We start from the raw sequence: 18,629 nt of genomic DNA, 5'->3' as shown, positions 1-18,629 counted from the left end.
AACTAACACACAACCCCACAGGCAATTAAAACAGCAGGTGCTTGGGATAGCTCAGCTGTTTATTGCATGTGTCGGGTTCTTGAGTTGTGGCACTGGGCTAACAGCTGTAGGCTACAATACTAGCTAGCAATACAGCGAGGAAAGGTCCTAATCATGCTGCAAATTCACACGTTTACACTATTGTCGCTTTGACTATTGTAAAGGCAATGTGATGTATTGCACGTTTGTGTGGTGGTAAAGGCGATTGTTGAGGCCTTCAAATGTTCCTCGGACCAATAGTCTGCTAATGTTGACAATTGGTCAAACCAGCTACATACTATATATCCACAAGGTTAAAGTTTGACATGGTCAAAAATGGCTTTGATTTATCTTTAGGTTGGAAATGTGAAAAGTCAGTGATGAAATGACACAAGTCATTACTTCCAGTCAGAACCTCATATTCCAGAATTTCTGATGGAATTTTAAGGCAGCATTGTTCTTTTTTTATGGTGCTATCTTTGTTTATGATTCCAAGATACAGAAGAACAAAATTGACAATAAAATGATTTGGATAGCAAAAAAGGGAAGTTTTCCCACTTGGATAGAGGCAATTGGTGATTGGAGTATTTGTTTACTTTTGGCTGTTTTGAAAAAGGAAACATGTCACTTGGTTTTGTAGGAAATGACTTAGTTCTGGGTGTCTTGGGGTGGTTCTCCCATTGAATTCTGAATCAGTAAGCACAGACAATGCCTTAGCTTAGCAATAGCATGACAGCAAACAACACACACACACACACACACACACACACACACACACACACACACACACACACACACACACACACACACACACACACACACACACACACACACACACACACACACACACACACACACACACACACACACACACACACACACACACACACACACACTCATCTCATAGCTCTAGCCACAGTAACAAGTCACACTTTTTGACACTCCAACACTGAAGAGAAAAACCCAGCCAGAGACCTCTTACAAAGGTTTCATCAGGGGTGCAACTTTGGTTTTAGAAGTGGGGGGGGACATAACCTGGCAGGCAGTCTGGGGGTCCTCCCTCAGAATATTTTAATTCTAACAATCTAATATGACCTGTTTGGGGTTAATTTTGGGTCACTTATTATAAATAAGAATATAATAAGTTTCTAAACACTTCTACATGCATGTGGATGCTACCATTATTATGGATTATGGATTGTGAATAATGATGAGTGAAAAAGTTATAGACGCACACATATACCCCCACAAAAAATGCTAACCTCCCCTGTTATTGTAATGGTGCAATGTTAGCATGTCTTGGGGGTATGACATTTGTCAATCTAACTTTCTCACTCATCATTATTCACGATTTATTCAGGATTATCTGTAAGTGTTTAGAAACGTATTCTATTCTTATTTACAATAAAAGTGATTCCTAAATGACAATACATTATTTACCATGAATTGTTGTTGGGCAAAATAATCTGAAACACAACCAAAACAGCAAATGCACCCAAAAAATATCTTGAGTCACAATCTTGATGTAGTCATTGCGTGCTATGAATGTGGGACCAAATACTTAACTTTTTACTACTCTCATACACATACAAGTGAATTTGTCTCAATACTTTTGCTCCCCTAAAATGGAGGGGGGGGGGTTATGTACAAAAAGTGCTCTAAAATTCTAAACGGTTCCCCCAATATGGATAAAAAATACCTTCAAATTAAAGCTGACTGTCTGCACTTTAACTTCATACTCATTGTTTGATTTCAAATCCAAACTTTGAGTATAGGGGCAAAAGAAGACAAAAATGCTTCATTGACCGAATAATTAAAGAGGACACTGTAATTCCTATCATAGGCTTAATAGCAATGTAGAGATATTTTTAGTTGCACACAATATAGCTGGATTGCCCCATCCTGCCCCTAGGGGTCCACCGCCCTGCAGCGCCCCAACCAAACACACCTCACTCATCTTTAGGATCTTAGTGAAACATTCATTATTGGTTTCAGGTGTGTTAGGCCATGGCCAGAGTGACAACCAACAGTACAGCAGACTCCCAGGGCCAGGACTGAGCTTCCCAGCAGCTAGAGATTGCCTAAATAGGTATATCCCCTGACATGAGCATGACTTCAATACAGACTCCATTTGTAAGTCGCTCTGGATAAGAGCGTCTGCTAAATGACTTAAATGTAATGTAAATAAGGCACCCAGACCATATGAAAGTTGCACAGTACACTTTTAACCTTGTAATAAATACAATTTTGTGATACATAACTTGACATTTCTGACATCAATTTTGACATGGGAGGATAACCAACCCTCCAATTAATGGCAATGCATTTCTTAGCTGCTATAAATGCTAGGTTACAGTTTTTTCTGATAAGTCTCCAGTATCAACATTTCCAAGCAAAGAAAAACAGGGAGAAGGGAGAATCTGTAGACATGCTGAGATAAAAGAACATACTCTTTGCCAGAATTCATCCAGCCTTTACAAGACCATAACAAATGAAAATATGTCCCCTTTTGTGTTTTACACCTCCAGCAGAGGAATACAATTTCTGAGTGCCTGATATTCAGTTTGACTGGCATATAGTACTATGGATGGTTTTAAACTGCAGCAATTTATTTCTGAGATGATATGAACGTGACTGGGCATTCTAATATATCTGTATCCATTATTCATCATGTCTCCCAGGTCACGTTGTTGTTTTACATGTTGTGTGTCATTTGTGTCATCAGGAAAAGCCTCCATCAACCCTTGATACAGTTTGGAAATCTACTTTAGAGGTTTGTCAGACTGCCTTAATAAAGTACAGTAGTTTCAATCTTGGACGCTTCTGGCTTGTCCAGTGTTTGCCGCACAGAAATAATAGTGTTGCATCTGCAAATGTTCACCGTAGCGCCATAACAGACTGGTCTTCCCTGGTTGCCTGACCCTGCTGAGATGCCTGCTACCATCTGATCCTGCTCAGATGAGGCATGACAAAGAATGACCTTGGTGTACATTTAAACATGAAATGATCCAAGAATAACATTAATGGTTGAATAATTGAAATGACCATTATTCCCAGATCCCAAACTGTAGCCCACCCATCAACTCAAGAAGGAACTTTGTATCCATTCACTGGTTGTTATAATATACTGCAAAATTCACCTGAGCTCCGTAGACTGGTTTCCCTGGCTGTCTGACCCTGCTGGGACACTGGTCACAATCTGATCCTGCGAAGACATGATGAGCATAGTGTTGTGTACCGACTGTGCACCAGCACAGTGAAGCCTGTGGAGCTGTTAATACCTTGTCAGTGTGAAAAGTAGGGAATTAGCTAGTGAAACTGAAAGCGCAATAACTTTATATTGCTATACTGACTCTATTAAAAACATCAGAATATCAGTCTTCAATTTCATTGTTTGATTCAGATCTAGTGTGATTGAGGCAAAACTTATGGCTAAAACTCACTAATGTTAGCCAACTTTTGGCTAGATCTAATGGTACACCAACTGGTGAAAACGAGTTGCTTTTACAACTTGTACGCTCTGTGCAGGTGTACATGTGTTCCTAAATCCAGCCAGCTCATTACACCAAACAGCCTACCTGACCGCTCTGAGGCGTCCGCATGGTCCAAAAGCACACAGATTCCTCTTTTTGTATCACAGTGCAATTATGAAACTTGGGTGGACAAAAATGCAATTTCAGAACATGGAGGGGGGGGGGGGGGTCACATCCCTCCCGTCCCCAGCGAAAGATGCTGCCCTGGGTTTCATCCTTTCAACCGGTCTGCTTGACTTCCCATGGTAATTGAACACTTCTGTTTTTTTCTTTAAACTACTGTAGCTTAAGAAAAGGATTTCATGTGTAGGAGGACCTCACACAGACCACATGCTATACTGTGAAACAGCTGTCTGTGTGGACATCCTACAGTAAATTTAAACAGAGATCCTTTCTCTACTCTCACTCTGCAAAAGCTCCATAGAACAACCTGGGTTTGTTCATTTGGGCTCTGATCCAAAAGTCTTTACATTTTGCAACAGAAAAGGAACATTCGTTTCACATTGGAAAGGTCTAGGTAGTCAATTTTCTTCCATTGGGTGCCTAAAAAACATGACTACGGATGAAGTAACTGTATTATGTATGACATTACTATCCTTTTGATATCTAAGAAAGTATCAGATTTTATATACTGTACATTTTCTGCTTAGATGTGTGGGTTTGGAGCCATTCCTTTTAATCTTACAGTAGGTATAGCCTCTAGCTAATAATATATCAGCTGCATAAGCCACATTCGCACCTCACATCCTCATAAATCCTGAATCCACATGATATATTAGTCAGATGTGCAGGTCTTGTGTGACGCCGTAACAACTACCGCTTGGTGGATATTCTCAATAGAATTACCTGTTAACTGTTACAAAAACAGTTAGACACAGTAATGAAAAGCCTATGGACTCTATGACATTACTCAAATAAAACCAATCAATAACTGGGGCTTGAAGGTAACTTTTATTAATTCAGCCTCTGAACAACTCAATACTGTGCTGGATGTACTTAACTAGATACACATGTATTGTAATATAGGATCTTAATTTGATCACCCTGTTGCTGGAGAACTGTCCTGCAATGCAGGACATTTTAAACATGTTGTGTATTTGAGGTTTAAAAAGGATTCTGAAGTTATTTCCACTTGGAATCCCCTACAAAAATGTCCATAATTATAATCCTACATAGTAATTCACACTTCCTGTTGCTGCAGGATTATTTTCCTGCTGTCGCAAACTGGCTCAAATTAAGACCCTACATCTGTAAGAGTGACTGACGCCATGTTAAAAAGGGGATTCATTGTTGTGAAACTAGAACATGGGGTATCTAGCTAATGGTTTGAAATGAATTAGGAAGCTCCAACTTCCTGGAGAGTGACCGGGTGTACAGGCTTTTGTTCCAGCCCAACACAATTGATTCGGCTAATTGTTGTCCATACTGAAAACGGTCAACGGTTGATTATGTGAAACTGCTGTGCTAGTGCTAGGTTTGAGTAAAAGGCTGCAATAACTCTCCAGGTTGGAGACAGCTGAGATGGACCATATAAACTGGTTTCCTTCACCTACTATCATATTATGATAAAGTATGGTCATGGCAGACAATGACCATAAAAATAGGTAATACTTGAACGGTAAAATACTGTGAAACAATACTTCACATCTGCATTAGTAAAACTACACTACGTCTCATAAGCACCCTCTCCTTTCCCTGAGTGTGTGACCATGTACACACACTTAGATACTTGGTCTGTAGAACTTCTGACCAAGAAACCAAAGCTTTTAAGATCATTTCACTCCTGAAAAGGTGGTTTGCGTCACAAACAAAACGTTATTCAAATGTTATTCAGTCTAGAGTCTAGACTTAAATACGACAGTGACATCACTATAGAAGAGGATGGACAGCAGTTTACAGTAGCATAAGCTTTAAATAATGGTCTTATTCTACCAATATTTTTCAGATATTGCTTAAAAGGGCCCTTAAACCTAAATATCATAATAACACAGTCCATGTCTGAGCATAGAAAACTAGAGTATAAAAGATCTGAGCCACATTGTCCAGTGAATATTTCAGTCTACCTGCAGTAGCTTCTTGTAACCTTCTTGCGAAGGTTGCAAAAATAAATGTACACATACCTGGTATTCAATCAATGCACCCACCCTGCTTGCGCGCAACAGCTAGCGTCTGCGTGGCCAGGCGCTAAAATAGAAGTTGGTTCTATTTGTCAAGCTCAACGCGCTGCAAGTCCTGCCTCTTTATCCTACGGTGTTTAGGAGCATACACCCACGTGGTTGATTGAAGGATTAACTGAGGTCCTCACTCCAGTCGGTTGCAGTAATGCACCGTAAAGTTTTTTTCTGTTAATAATAGAGTTATTCCGTCCTGTTTTACCAGCCTCCTCTGTTCTCATGCCAACTTGCCGACGCCAGCGTTAGCAGGTGTCTCAAACGTCTGTTTCGCACCTGGAGTCTGTGGCCGTTGTTTTCCTCCTTCACCTGCAGCATTAATAAACGCAGGAAGTCTCGACGCTCGCACTGCCGTTACGAGATCCAAGGGAGCCATGCTCGGCAGACACGAGCAGGAATTGTCTGCTTTTTGTATTTTAATTTGTACCCCTTTTTCTCCCAAATTTCGTGGTATCCAATTGTTTTTAGTAGCTACCATCTTGTCTCATCACCACAACTCCCGTACGGGCTCGGGAGAGACGAAGGTTGAAAGTCATGCGTCCTCCGATACACAACCCAACCAAGCCGCACTGCTTCTTAACACAGCGCGCATGCAACCCGGAAGCCAGCCGCACCAATGTGTCAGAGGAAACACTGTGCACCTGGCAACCTTGGTTAGCGCGCACTGCGCCCGGCCCGCCACAGGAGTCGCTGGAATGCACCGTAAAGTTGGTTGCCAAACACCATTTAAAGTCCAAAGAAGAAAAAGAAGCCTGAAGAAAGGAAGAGAGATGACGAGAAACTAATTTGGTTTACCGTTTTATCTGTCGGAGTAGAGGACCTTGTGCATTTCAGGTAAAATAACAACCCAATGTTTATATCCCGGGACAAATTAACTAGCAAGCTAGCTAGCTAAATTGCCATAAATGTTTAATGCTATTTGACCTGTCCACAAATTAACATAATTGGTTCAGAGTTTTGATATTTCAACCTGTGTGTCCTGATCGCTTCTGGTGTGGGTGAACAAAATCAACTTGCGCGCGTCCGGTTTGGTCAGCATGTTAGAGTTTAGGAATGGGTGTGTTCACATTTCAATACATGTACAGTATATTAGGGTGAGTGTGTGTCTACACCAAGGTATGTGTCTTTGTCTATGCGTGTAGGGTGAGGTGTGTGTGTGTGTCTAGGAGAGCACAGTGAGGGCAATTGTTCCCTTGGTCCTCTTCAGGATGCCCACGGCCTCCTCGTGGGTGACCCCCTCCAGACTCTGTCCGTTAACAGCCATAATCTGATCCCCCCGCTTCAGACGCCCGTCCTCTGACGCTGCCCCCTGGAGAACGGACACGCCAGGTTACCACACAGGTTACCATAATTACAACTGTCATAAATGTACATTCAAAAGGAATATATTTAAAACGATATAACATACTAATACTGACTTGCTCTATGAAACATCATTTAGCAAAGAAAATTATATTTCCCCTAACCTTCCCAAACACGGTTTTCACATAAATGGGCAGGTCTCCATGTGGGCTTCCAAAGCCACCAACAATGCTGAAGCCCAGGCCATCTGGGCCCCTGGCCAGGGTAATGGTCTTATATTGAGGAGGTCTGTAGAACGGAGAGAAATGTTTCTCAGGCCTTGTACGGGTTTGACGGAAACAACAGGTGTGTGTGCGCGTACATACCCCAGGTCGTCGTGGAAGATGCTAGTAGCAGTAAGGCTGGAGACTGAGAGTCCAGCAGCTGTCTGCTCCTGAGACGGGCCGGTCACTGTGGTATCACGCCCTGCTACCACCTGTTGGGTTTTGTTGTTGCAAGACAAATGATACATGAAAAGGTAATTTAGTTTAGTTTGTTCAGTTCATCAGCTCATTTTCGAGCACTGCAATATAGAACAATTTCATCATCAACATTTACAGACAACTTGACGTAGATGACAGCAAGCACATAAAACAAAACAGAGCTTTTTACATGCTCAAGCTACCGATAATGGATAATATATCAATTAAGGGTATCTCAATCTCCACAGTACGCACCCTTGGATACAAGACTATACTGATCTTTTAGCAACAATGCATATACAACGTATATATGAAAACCTCTACTTCATCAGTATACCTGTATTCACAGTTATCACTGATGAAGTAGAGGTTTTCAGAAATACGTTGTACTGTAAATGCATTACTGCTAAAATACCAGTACAATCTTACTGTAGTTGGAGAATGACATTAATGAGTCTTTCACTGACCTGCAGCTCGATGGTGCCGGTGGCATTCTTCAGCAGGGTGACGGCCTGGCTGTGGCTCATACCCTCAGTAGCGGTCCCACAGATACTGACGATCATGTCACCGATCTGGAGGGGTCACAGGGTTAGAGGTTACAGCATGTGCTAACCCCTTGGTCACAATGTTTGTAATACCGGTACATATGGGTTAGAGACAGCAACTAATACTAAATCAATCCCTTAATCGTTCCCCAACCCCATACCTCCTAGGAATAATTTAACAAAGATGTATTTAAGACATTGTAGTGTAAACTAACAAAGACGTATTTAAGGCATTGTAGTGTAAACTAACAAAGACGTATTTAAGGCATTGTAGTGTAAACTAACAAAGATGTATTTAAGGCATTGTAGTGTAAACTAACAAAGACGTATTTAAGGCATTGTAGTGTAAACTAACAAAGACGTATTTAAGGCATTGTAGTGTAAACTAACAAAGACGTATTTAAGGCATTGTAGTGTAAACTAACAGACATATTTAAGGCATTGTAGTGTAAACTAACAAAGACGTATTTAAGGCATTGTAGTGTAAACTAACAAAGACGTATTTAAGGCATTGTAGTGTAAACTAACAAAGACGTATTTAAGGCATTGTAGTGTAAACTAACAAAGACGTATTTAAGGCATTGTAGTGTAAACTAACAAAGACGTATTTAAGGCATTGTAGTGTAAACTAACAAAGACGTATTTAAGGCATTGTAGTGTAAACTAACAGACATATTTAAGGCATTGTAGTGTAAACTAACAAAGACGTATTTAAGGCATTGTAGTGTAAACTAACAAAGACGTATTTAAGGCATTGTAGTGTAAACTGACAAAGACATATTTAGGGCATTGTAGTGTAAACTAACAGACATATTTAAGGCATTGTAGTGTAAACGAACAAAGACGTATTTAAGGCATTGTAGTGTAAACTAACAGACATATTTAAGGCATTGTAGTGTCAACTAACAGACATATTTAAGGCATTGTAGTGTAAACTAACAGACATATTTAAGGCATTGTAGTGTAAACGAACAAAGACGTATTTAAGGCATTGTAGTGTAAACTAACAGACATATTTAAGGCATTGTAGTGTAAACTAACAGACATATTTAAGGCATTGTAGTGTAAACTAACAGACATATTTAAGGCATTGGAGTGTAAACTAACAGACATATTTAAGGCATTGTAGTGTAAACTAACAGACATATTTAAGGCATTGTAGTGTAAACTAACAGACATATTTAAGGCATTGTAGTGTAAACTAACAGACATATTTAAGGCATTGTAGTGTAAACTAACAAAGACGTATTTAAGGCATTGTAGTGTAAACTAACAAAGACGTATTTAAGGCATTGTAGTGTAAACTAACAGACATATTTAAGGCATTGTAGTGTAAACTAACAAAGATGTATTTAAGGCATTGTAGTGTAAACTAACAAAGACGTATTTAAGGCATTGTAGTGTAAACTAACAGACATATTTAAGGCATTGTAGTGTAAACTAACAAAGATGTATTTAAGGCATTGTAGTGTAAACTAACAAAGGCGTATTTAAGGCATTGTAGTGTAAACTAACAAAGACGTATTTAAGGCATTGTAGTGTAAACTAACAGACATATTTAAGGCATTGTAGTGTAAACTAACAAAGATGTATTTAAGGCATTGTAGTGTAAACTAACAAAGACGTATTTAAGGCATTGTAGTGTAAACTAACAGACATATTTAAGGCATTGTAGTGTAAACTAACAAAGATGTATTTAAGGCATTGTAGTGTAAACTAACAGACATATTTAAGGCATTGTAGTGTAAACTAACAAAGACGTATTTAAGGCATTGAAGTGTAAACTAAAAAAGACGTATTTAAGGCATTGTAGTGTAAACTAACAAAGACGTATTTAAGGCATTGTAGTGTAAACTAACAGACATATTTAAGGCATTGTAGTGTAAACTAACAAAGACATATTTATGGCATTGTAGTGTCAACTAACAGACATATTTAAGGCATTGTAGTGTAAACTAACAAAGACGTATTTAAGACATTGTAGTGTAAACTAACAAAGACGTATTTAAGGCATTGTAGTGTAAACTAACAAAGACGTATTTAAGGCATTGAAGTGTAAACTAAAAAAGACGTATTTAAGGCATTGTAGTGTAAACTAACAAAGACGTATTTAAGGCATTGTAGTGTAAACTAACAGACATATTTAAGGCATTGTAGTGTAAACTAACAAAGATGTATTTAAGGCATTGTAGTGTAAACTAACAAAGACGTATTTAAGGCATTGTAGTGTAAACTAACAAAGACGTATTTAAGGCATTGTAGTGTAAACTAACAAAGACGTATTTAAGGCATTGTAGTGTAAACTAACAGACGTATTTAAGGCATTGTAGTGTAAACTAACAGACGTATTTAAGGCATTGTAGTGTAAACAAAGACATATTTAGGGCATTGTAGTGTAAACTAACAAAGACATATTTAGGGCATTGTAGTGTAAACAAACAAAGACATATTTAGGGCATTGTAGTGTAAACTAACAAAGACGTATTTAAGGCATTGTAGTGTAAACTAACAAAGACGTATTTAAGGCATTGTAGTGTAAACTAACAAAGACGTATTTAAGGCATTGTAGTGTAAACTAACAAAGACATATTTAGGGCATTGTAGTGTAAACAAACAAAGACATATTTAGGGCATTGTAGTGTAAACAAAGACATATTTAGGGCATTGTAGTGTAAACTAACAAAGACATATTTAGGGCATTGTAGTGTAAACTAACAAAGACATATTTAGGGCATTGTAGTGTAAACAAACAAAGACATATTTAGGGCATTGTAGTGTAAACTAACAAAGACGTATTTAAGGCATTGTAGTGTAAACTAACAAAGACGTATTTAAGGCATTGTAGTGTAAACTAACAAAGACGTATTTAAGGCATTGTAGTGTAAACTAACAAAGACATATTTAGGGCATTGTAGTGTAAACTAACAAAGACGTATTTAAGGCATTGTAGTGTAAACTAACAAAGACATTGTAGTGTAAACTAACAAAGACGCATTGTAGTGTAAACTAACAAAGACATATTTAGGGCATTGTAGTGTAAACTAACAAAGACATATTTAGGGCATTGTAGTGTAAACAAACAAAGACATATTTAGGGCATTGTAAAACTAACAAAGACGTATTTAAGGCATTGTAGTGTAAACTAACAAAGACGTATTTAAGGCATTGTAGTGTAAACTAACAAAGACGTATTTAAGGCATTGTAGTGTAAACTAACAAAGACATATTTAGGGCATTGTAGTGTAAACTAACAAAGACGTATTTAAGGCATTGTAGTGTAAACTAACAAAGACGTATTTAAGGCATTGTAGTGTAAACTAACAAAGACGTATTTAAGGCATTGTAGTGTAAACTAACAAAGACATATTTAGGGCATTGTAGTGTAAACTAACAAAGACATATTTAGGGCATTGTAGTGTAAACTAAAAAAGACATATTTAGGGCATTGTAGTGTAAACTAACAAAGACATATTTAGGGCATTGTAGTGTAAACTAACAAAGACATATTTAGGGCATTGTAGTGTAAACTAACAAAGACATATTTAGGGCATTGTAGTGTAAACTAACAAAGACATATTTAGGGCATTGTAGTGTAAACTAAGACATATTTAGGGCATTGTAGTGTAAACTAACAAAGACATATTTAGGGCATTGTATTGTAAACTAAGACATATTTAGGGAATTGTAGTGTAAACTAACAAAGACATATTTAGGGCATTGTAGTGTAAACTAAGACATATTTAGAGCATTGTAGTGTAAACTAACAAAGACATATTTAGGGCATTGTAGTGTAAACTAACAGACATATTTAGGGCATTGTTCTGTAAACTAACAAAGACATATTTAGGGCATTGTAGTGTAAACTAAGACATATTTAGGGCATTGTAGTGTAAACTAACAGACATATTTAGGGCATTGTAGTGTAAACTAACAGACATATTTAGGGCATTGTAGTGTAAACTAACATACATATTTAGGGCATTGTTCTGTAAACTAACAAAGACATATTTAGGGCATTGTAGTGTATGCCACTAGCTATTATTATTACTACTATGTGTTTTACTTTTATATTATTTCTCCATTTTCTTTCTCTCTGCATTGCTGGGAAGGGCCCTTGAGTAAGCATTTCACTGTTAGTCCACACCTAAAATTTGATTTGAAGGGGTTAACGGAAGGAAGATAGTGGTTTGTGCTGATAGAGAATAATGATCATGCATTACCGCTCATCAGCTGGCCTTCAGCCAGGAATCATAAAGCAATATATTATAATAATACTGACTTAGTAATGATAAAATAAGAAAACTACTGATAAAGTTAATGTATGCTAAATCTAACGCAAGCAAACCATATCCAGTATTTCTAAACCACTGCTTTGTGTTTCGCCTGTTTTAGTTCACCCATTCGTCCTGTTCTTTTGAAGGGATACCAACATAGATATTCTATTCAAGACATCCACACAGTCCCTCTATTCTGTTACATTTTATGGGCTCAGTGCAGTATAACTAGATTGATGGTCTCCTATGGCTTACTGCTCCACTATTGTCTGCTGCCAGCCTGTCTGTGGGGGCTACAATGGTCAGTTTGTCTGTCCTTCTGCAGGAGGCCATTGCTTTCAGCTGTAAAGGCCCTCGACACTAATAGAACCAACCTACGTGATGACTTGAGACTGACTACAGGCAGTATTTAGACTTGAGATAACATTTTCACGCAAAGATTGACCAGAGTTACATGCACAAATCTGAATAGCCCACTGTCCAAAATGAACCAGACACAAATAAATGAGGCATACACTTACTGTAAGTGTAAATATTCTAAAGTTGACTTAAACCTGACGTTTGTGCTCGCATTTGGTGAATTTGTACGAACTTTCATCAATACGATAAAACTCCTTGCTGTTTGATTATTTGTAGCTCAAAACAAATCTCTTTCTCTCGTTTGGGTGAACATTTAGTGAATAGATTCCATGTGATTAGCAGAGTCGGACTTTTCTTGAGGGTCCTTGAAGTCAACAAACATAACCCATATTCTCTTGATCAGGTCCCTACGGCTGCTGCTGTACCAACCCACCTTGAGTTTGTGTGTCTGGGCAGCGAGGCCGGTAGGGTTCATCATGGCGATGAAGATGGGCACATCGCCCAGGGGACTGCCCACTCCACCCGCAATACTGATGCCCAATGAATCAGTGAGACCCTATGAGGAAAGACATCCAATAACAAAAGTACTTCAAAATCACTATAATCACTATAATCAGTTGTAGTAAGTTACCTCACAAAGACAAATAAAATACATATTTAAATAGTGTAAAGTAGTTGGAGCTGTGGGGGGGGGGGGGGGGTCTAAGCTGACATATGGGATTATTATAAAATGGTCATGCTATGGATAATTTCATTATTTGATTTGGAATTTTGTTACCCCTTTAGGTATCAAATCAATAGAAAGAATTATTCGCTAAAGTATTGCATTTGGCCTTTACTAATATAGCCCTGAGAAACACACTGAATAAAACATTCATAAATGCCCCAAAAAATAGTTTAAAAAAAAGAATAAGAAACAAGGTTTTGAAGTGTTTGTCCTATCTATGAGATATAAGAAAGCTCAGGAAATATGTTGTGTTTTTTACACATTATTTAACCCTTTTTTTGGGTAGGCACAAAACTACCTTCAAACTGTACTTTTATTCATTTTTGTAAACAGGTGCTGGTTACCTTCCGACGAGTCCCCGGACACTTGTGGCGGTCATAGTGCAAAATGGAGACCACCTGTTCTGAGTCTCCCCTTTCCATTGTGGTCATAATAGTTTTTAGGTCAAACTGTTCAGACGCTACAGACGTGTTCGTGAGAAGACCGATTTTCGGGATGTCTCAAGGTCTGACAAACAGCGCTCTAGCTCTGCAGATGCGGAAGTGCGACATCGGCAGATCGAGACGCATCCAATGTAAAAACAGATTCCTCTAGCTTAAACTGACAGCTTTTGATGGGGATTTTTTTATTATGTGACTTAGATGGACACAAAACGGCATGTTGCATCAATCTTAATACAAGGACAAGCTAAAAACAGATTTGTTTTTCGATATAATTATAAATATTATAAAAGAAAGCTGACCTTTGTGAATTCAACAATTCTGATCTCCTGGTGGTCCAGTGCTTTATAAAAGAGTAAACAAGAGAAAACAAGAGTAAACAGCCAAAATGAATCGACTCAAATGAGACCACGACATGACGGCTAGCTTTAGCTTTCCAAACAGCTAGATGTTTATCAACTAAAAAAGGTCTTAGACTCCTGACTTGTATGTTGTACGCTGTCACAGTCCATCTGGAGGCTACCAGAGGAGGCTGACAGCGAGTGAGGGGTCACTTTGCAGCTGCCCGTTTCACTTATCTACCCAAACACAAGGAAAAAGAAAGGTGAAATGAATGACACATTGCTTTCCTTTATCTGAACTATATTTTAGGACTAAGGACTACCAATAGGATATAGAGGAAGGAAGAGATCTAGGGAGTATTCAGTGAGCTGAAATATATTCAGATAGAACTGTAATGAATAGAGCTCACAAGGTGTCTACATGGGTCCTATCTGTTAGATGCATTTCTATCTGAACATTCTGTAACATTGCTCTCCCGAACAAGGCCCCAGGATATAATTAAGGTTCAGAAAACAAAATGGCAGCATACCTGACTGCTCTGTGAGAACCTTCTCTCAGAGTGGAAGGGTCCGGCTTTAAATCTGCCCACCTCCATCACGATGGGTCCCACACCACACTGCAAACACAAACATGTAAACATATAAATAGCTTTTCAACTAAACAAACCAACCAAAGAAGAGATGCTAGTGATGTATTCCACACCAACTGGTCAGAAAAGAGCCAATACAGCAGTCATTATACATTTCCTTTTTAAATACATAAATTATCTATCCATATCAACAATTTTAATTTGAGACAACAAAAATCCAGCCTAGTCCCAAATATATCAAGACGGCAACAAAAGATCTGGGACCAGGCTTTATTTGACCCTGCTTCCCATGGTTCACCTTCAGCAGTGCAGCCACTGACTCCTGGGTGGCGTTTCTGACATCCTCCTTGTTGACGGACAGGATCTGGTCTCCCTGCATCAGCCTCCCGTCACTCTCCACCACGCCCCCTTTCACTATGTCCGACACAAACACCCCTGTGTCGTTCCTGTTGTGGATAGAAACAACACACGAGTTAACCAGGGTTTATGTTGCGTTGGTGTGAGTGCTTGGTCTCTGTGCATGTGTCTGTCATTTGTGTGTGAGCATTTTGCAGTTAGGGTTCGATAGCAAATCAAATAACGTATTTTAAGTGGATCTTTTTTTGTGTTGTTCTAAAACGTTGTATTTAACTAATAGGCTCTCTCTGAGGACAATAAGGTATCTACCAATCTATCTAACAATCTATTAGGTAAAAATGCAAATCAAATGCCTGCCTCCTGCTGTGGTTCAGGTGTGGCGGTTCAGGATCTATAGATATGTTAAGGAAAAGCAGGTTCCAAAGCAGGTAGGATGACCGAAATACACTGAAGGCAGACCCAGGTAAAAAAAATCCAGGGTATATCTACCTTGGTGTATGTGGGACTTATCTATACATCTATCTACTAGGGCAAGGGCTGGGTATCTTTGGGATTTGTTTCTTTTCCGATACCAGTTCCTGCTCAGACTCTTCAATTCGGTACCGGTTCTAGAAGGTTTCCTTTTTCGTTTCCTATGTTGAATGAAGAACACATTTACATCTTTAAATGCCTAATCTTCCTCATTATATTCTCTTCATTTTCTTACTAGAACAAGTGTATATTAAAACAAGTGTTGGCTCCCCCCTGTCACCATTGATTTAACTAGTTTCTTAGCAAGTATAGCAACTAGTCAATACAATGACCAATGTTAATCACTGAGATGGGAAAGGTCAAACACCTTGACCCCCAATGCTAAATAACCTGTGGCATGCACACACACACCAAACAATCCCCGTCATCACTGCAGGCCTGACTCCTCAAATGTCTAATTGGTTCAGGCAAACAGGAGAAGCATGTTTCACACACACACATTGGTGGTTGCCTGAGGTTTCTCTGCTGGGGCCATTCCTGTGCTGTCTGTCTCCAGTGAGTTAGGGGCTAGAGGTCACACACCTCTGACACAATGTGTTGAGAGACCCTGAAGGCGTGTGTTGTTATCTACTGGGATAACACACTGAGGATGGCTCAGCATGACCTTATGTGACTCTGAATGAGTCAACACCTTATTTCAACTATGTCCAATAATCTAATTGTGGTCTAAATAAAAATAAATACAAATATAAGTTGATTACTTGAAACAAGTGTATTAGTGCTAGGCTGGAACAAAAATGTGTCCCCCTCCGTGAATGGGACTAAGAACCATTGCGCGCTAGTAGGGTCGTAGTTCATCTGATGGGTTGCTGCTCCTCCTATGCACATCCCCTCGGGGACATTCTCCCCCTGCATGGATATTTACCCTGATCCCACCCCCAATGGACATTTATCATAGTTACAGTTGTAAATATGTATATATTATTAGCATTACTTTTTTAAATAGTTTCATTCACTTCTCTTTTTGTCATGCCCTGACCATAGAGAGCCCTCGGGGTCCTCTATGGTGTAATAGGTCAGAGTGTGACTAGGGGGGTTTTCTAGTTATTTTAGTTCTATGTCGGTGTGTTTGTATGGTTCCAATTGGAGGCAGCTGAATATCGTTGCCTATAAATTGGGGATCATACTTAGTGTGGTCCTTTTCCCACCTGCGATGTGGGATATTGTTTGTGTTTAGTGTTATGTGCGCTACGAACTGTACTTTAGTTTATTTATTTGAAGTTTCACCTCAATAAATATGTGGAACTCTACTCACGCTGCGCTTTGGTCCACTCATTATAACGAACGTGACACTTTTTGACCTGCACTGTTGGAGCTCCAAGCTTAAGAATGTCACTGTACCCTGCAATTACATCTGCAACCCTGTGCATGTGACAAATAAACGCATCTAATCATCCTAGAAAAAGAGAGCTTCTCTCCAACATCTTTACGGTGTGTACATTTTAGGACATCACTGTTTATGGTGTACATTTGAGGACATCCAAATGTACGGTGTATATTTTAGGACATTCCTGTTTACAATGTACATTTGAGGACATCCAAATGTACGGTGTACATTTTTAGGACATCCCTGTTTATGGTGTACATTTGAGGACATCCAAATGTACGGTGTACATTTTAGGACATCCCTGTTTACAATGTACATTTGAGGACATCCACATTTACTGTGTACATTTTAGGACATCCCTGTTTACGATGTACATTTTAGGCCATCCCTTAAATGTTTTCAGTCAAACGTCCCTATAAGACTTATAGGTTCGAGTACCTTCTCCCCACGATGCTGAGGCCCAGGCCCTGGCCGGGCTTCTTGTTCAGCTCCACGGTAAAGGCATCCCACAGGTCCTCCTCCTTGTACTGGGCCTCATCCCTGAACACGCTCAGACGCACCCGCTGAGGGGTCTGCCGTAGCACGTTGATAGCTTCGTCGTGAGTGGCCACGCGCAGGTCAATGCCATTCACCTGCGGAGATGGGGAGGGAGAGGGATTAGAGGGGAGGGAGAGATGAAAGAGGAAGGGATAGAGAGATAAACAAACAGATCTGTCAATATAAAATGTGGCAGCAAGGGTACAATGGATGTTATATTGTTCCTATTTATAGAAACACTGTAGGCCCAAACACATGGACAAACATGAATATTAGTGAAGAGTGTGAATAATGTAACATACAGGGTCAACAGCTAGCATACATGTCGGAGGGTAGGCCTATACTTTAGTATAATTGTACCTGTATTTTTAAAACCTTTTCTAATAATAACACCACAATGCACTTAGTTTAGAGCGGAGACCTGCAAACTATCTTAAAGTGATGCTAGAGGTTTTGTACAATTTCAGCCAGTAGTGTTGAAAGTAGCACACACGAGCCAAAACGGGTCCCCGACGATTGTGCACAACGTCATCCAGTCGTATTATATGTTACGTTGCAAGTTATTCTTTTTTATTTTATTTTTTTAAACCTGCAATTCGTATGATATGTTACGAATTCCAATTGGTACAATATGTTCAGAATTTGTAAGTGTTTAAGATCCCGTTCAACCTCTAAGGATCCATATCAACGGGAAATAGCCCATTAGCGCTAGCATAGCCATGTATGGCTTTTCTCATAGCAGCCTGAAACGGGTCGCTAATGACGGTGGTTCTGCTCGAGCCACAGAATGGGTGGCCACTCTCTCACCCTCCCCCTGACCCTATCATGAGCAGTGTGAATACTACAGCTTAGCTGGCGGGCCCAAAGTGAATTACTGAGGTGGGGCAATTAAGTCATAAGATTATGTGTATATGTGTTGGTGTGTGTGTGTGTGCGTGCATGTATTGAAAGGGGGTGAGTGAGGTGCTTCCAGCCCCATTGACTGAGTTGCCATGACTAACGGCCCCAGTCACACCCCTAGTCTATAACAAAGCAAAGGGTAAAAGGGTGGAGAGCTGGGCTGGCTATTAAGATGTCATTCTATATGACGTCATCTATACATATAATGACTGTAT

General features: G+C 39.4%; 1 protein-coding gene across 1 annotated transcript in view; it reads right to left on the bottom strand.

Moving 5' to 3' along the window:
• Window positions 1-6,372: 6,372 nt before the first annotated feature.
• Window positions 6,373-18,629, bottom strand: part of LOC124007997 (multiple PDZ domain protein-like) — a 74,675-nt gene continuing 62,418 nt past the window's right edge. Inside the window, exons 38-48 of the mRNA XM_046318916.1 lie at window positions 17,416-17,609; window positions 15,692-15,751; window positions 15,061-15,208; window positions 14,703-14,789; window positions 14,316-14,409; window positions 14,134-14,174; window positions 13,098-13,220; window positions 7,953-8,057; window positions 7,390-7,499; window positions 7,189-7,312; window positions 6,373-7,031 (exon numbers count right to left, since the gene is read on the bottom strand). Of these exons, the coding sequence (XP_046174872.1) occupies window positions 6,885-7,031; window positions 7,189-7,312; window positions 7,390-7,499; window positions 7,953-8,057; window positions 13,098-13,220; window positions 14,134-14,174; window positions 14,316-14,409; window positions 14,703-14,789; window positions 15,061-15,208; window positions 15,692-15,751; window positions 17,416-17,609 (1,233 nt within the window). The 3' untranslated portion in view covers window positions 6,373-6,884. The remainder of the gene's footprint in view (window positions 7,032-7,188; window positions 7,313-7,389; window positions 7,500-7,952; window positions 8,058-13,097; window positions 13,221-14,133; window positions 14,175-14,315; window positions 14,410-14,702; window positions 14,790-15,060; window positions 15,209-15,691; window positions 15,752-17,415; window positions 17,610-18,629) is intronic.

Source organism: Oncorhynchus gorbuscha, linkage group LG21 (assembly GCF_021184085.1).
Source record: "Oncorhynchus gorbuscha isolate QuinsamMale2020 ecotype Even-year linkage group LG21, OgorEven_v1.0, whole genome shotgun sequence".
NCBI lineage: Eukaryota > Metazoa > Chordata > Actinopteri > Salmoniformes > Salmonidae > Oncorhynchus > Oncorhynchus gorbuscha.
Note: the sequence above shows the minus strand (reverse complement) of the source record. Positions and strands in the feature narration are given on the sequence as shown.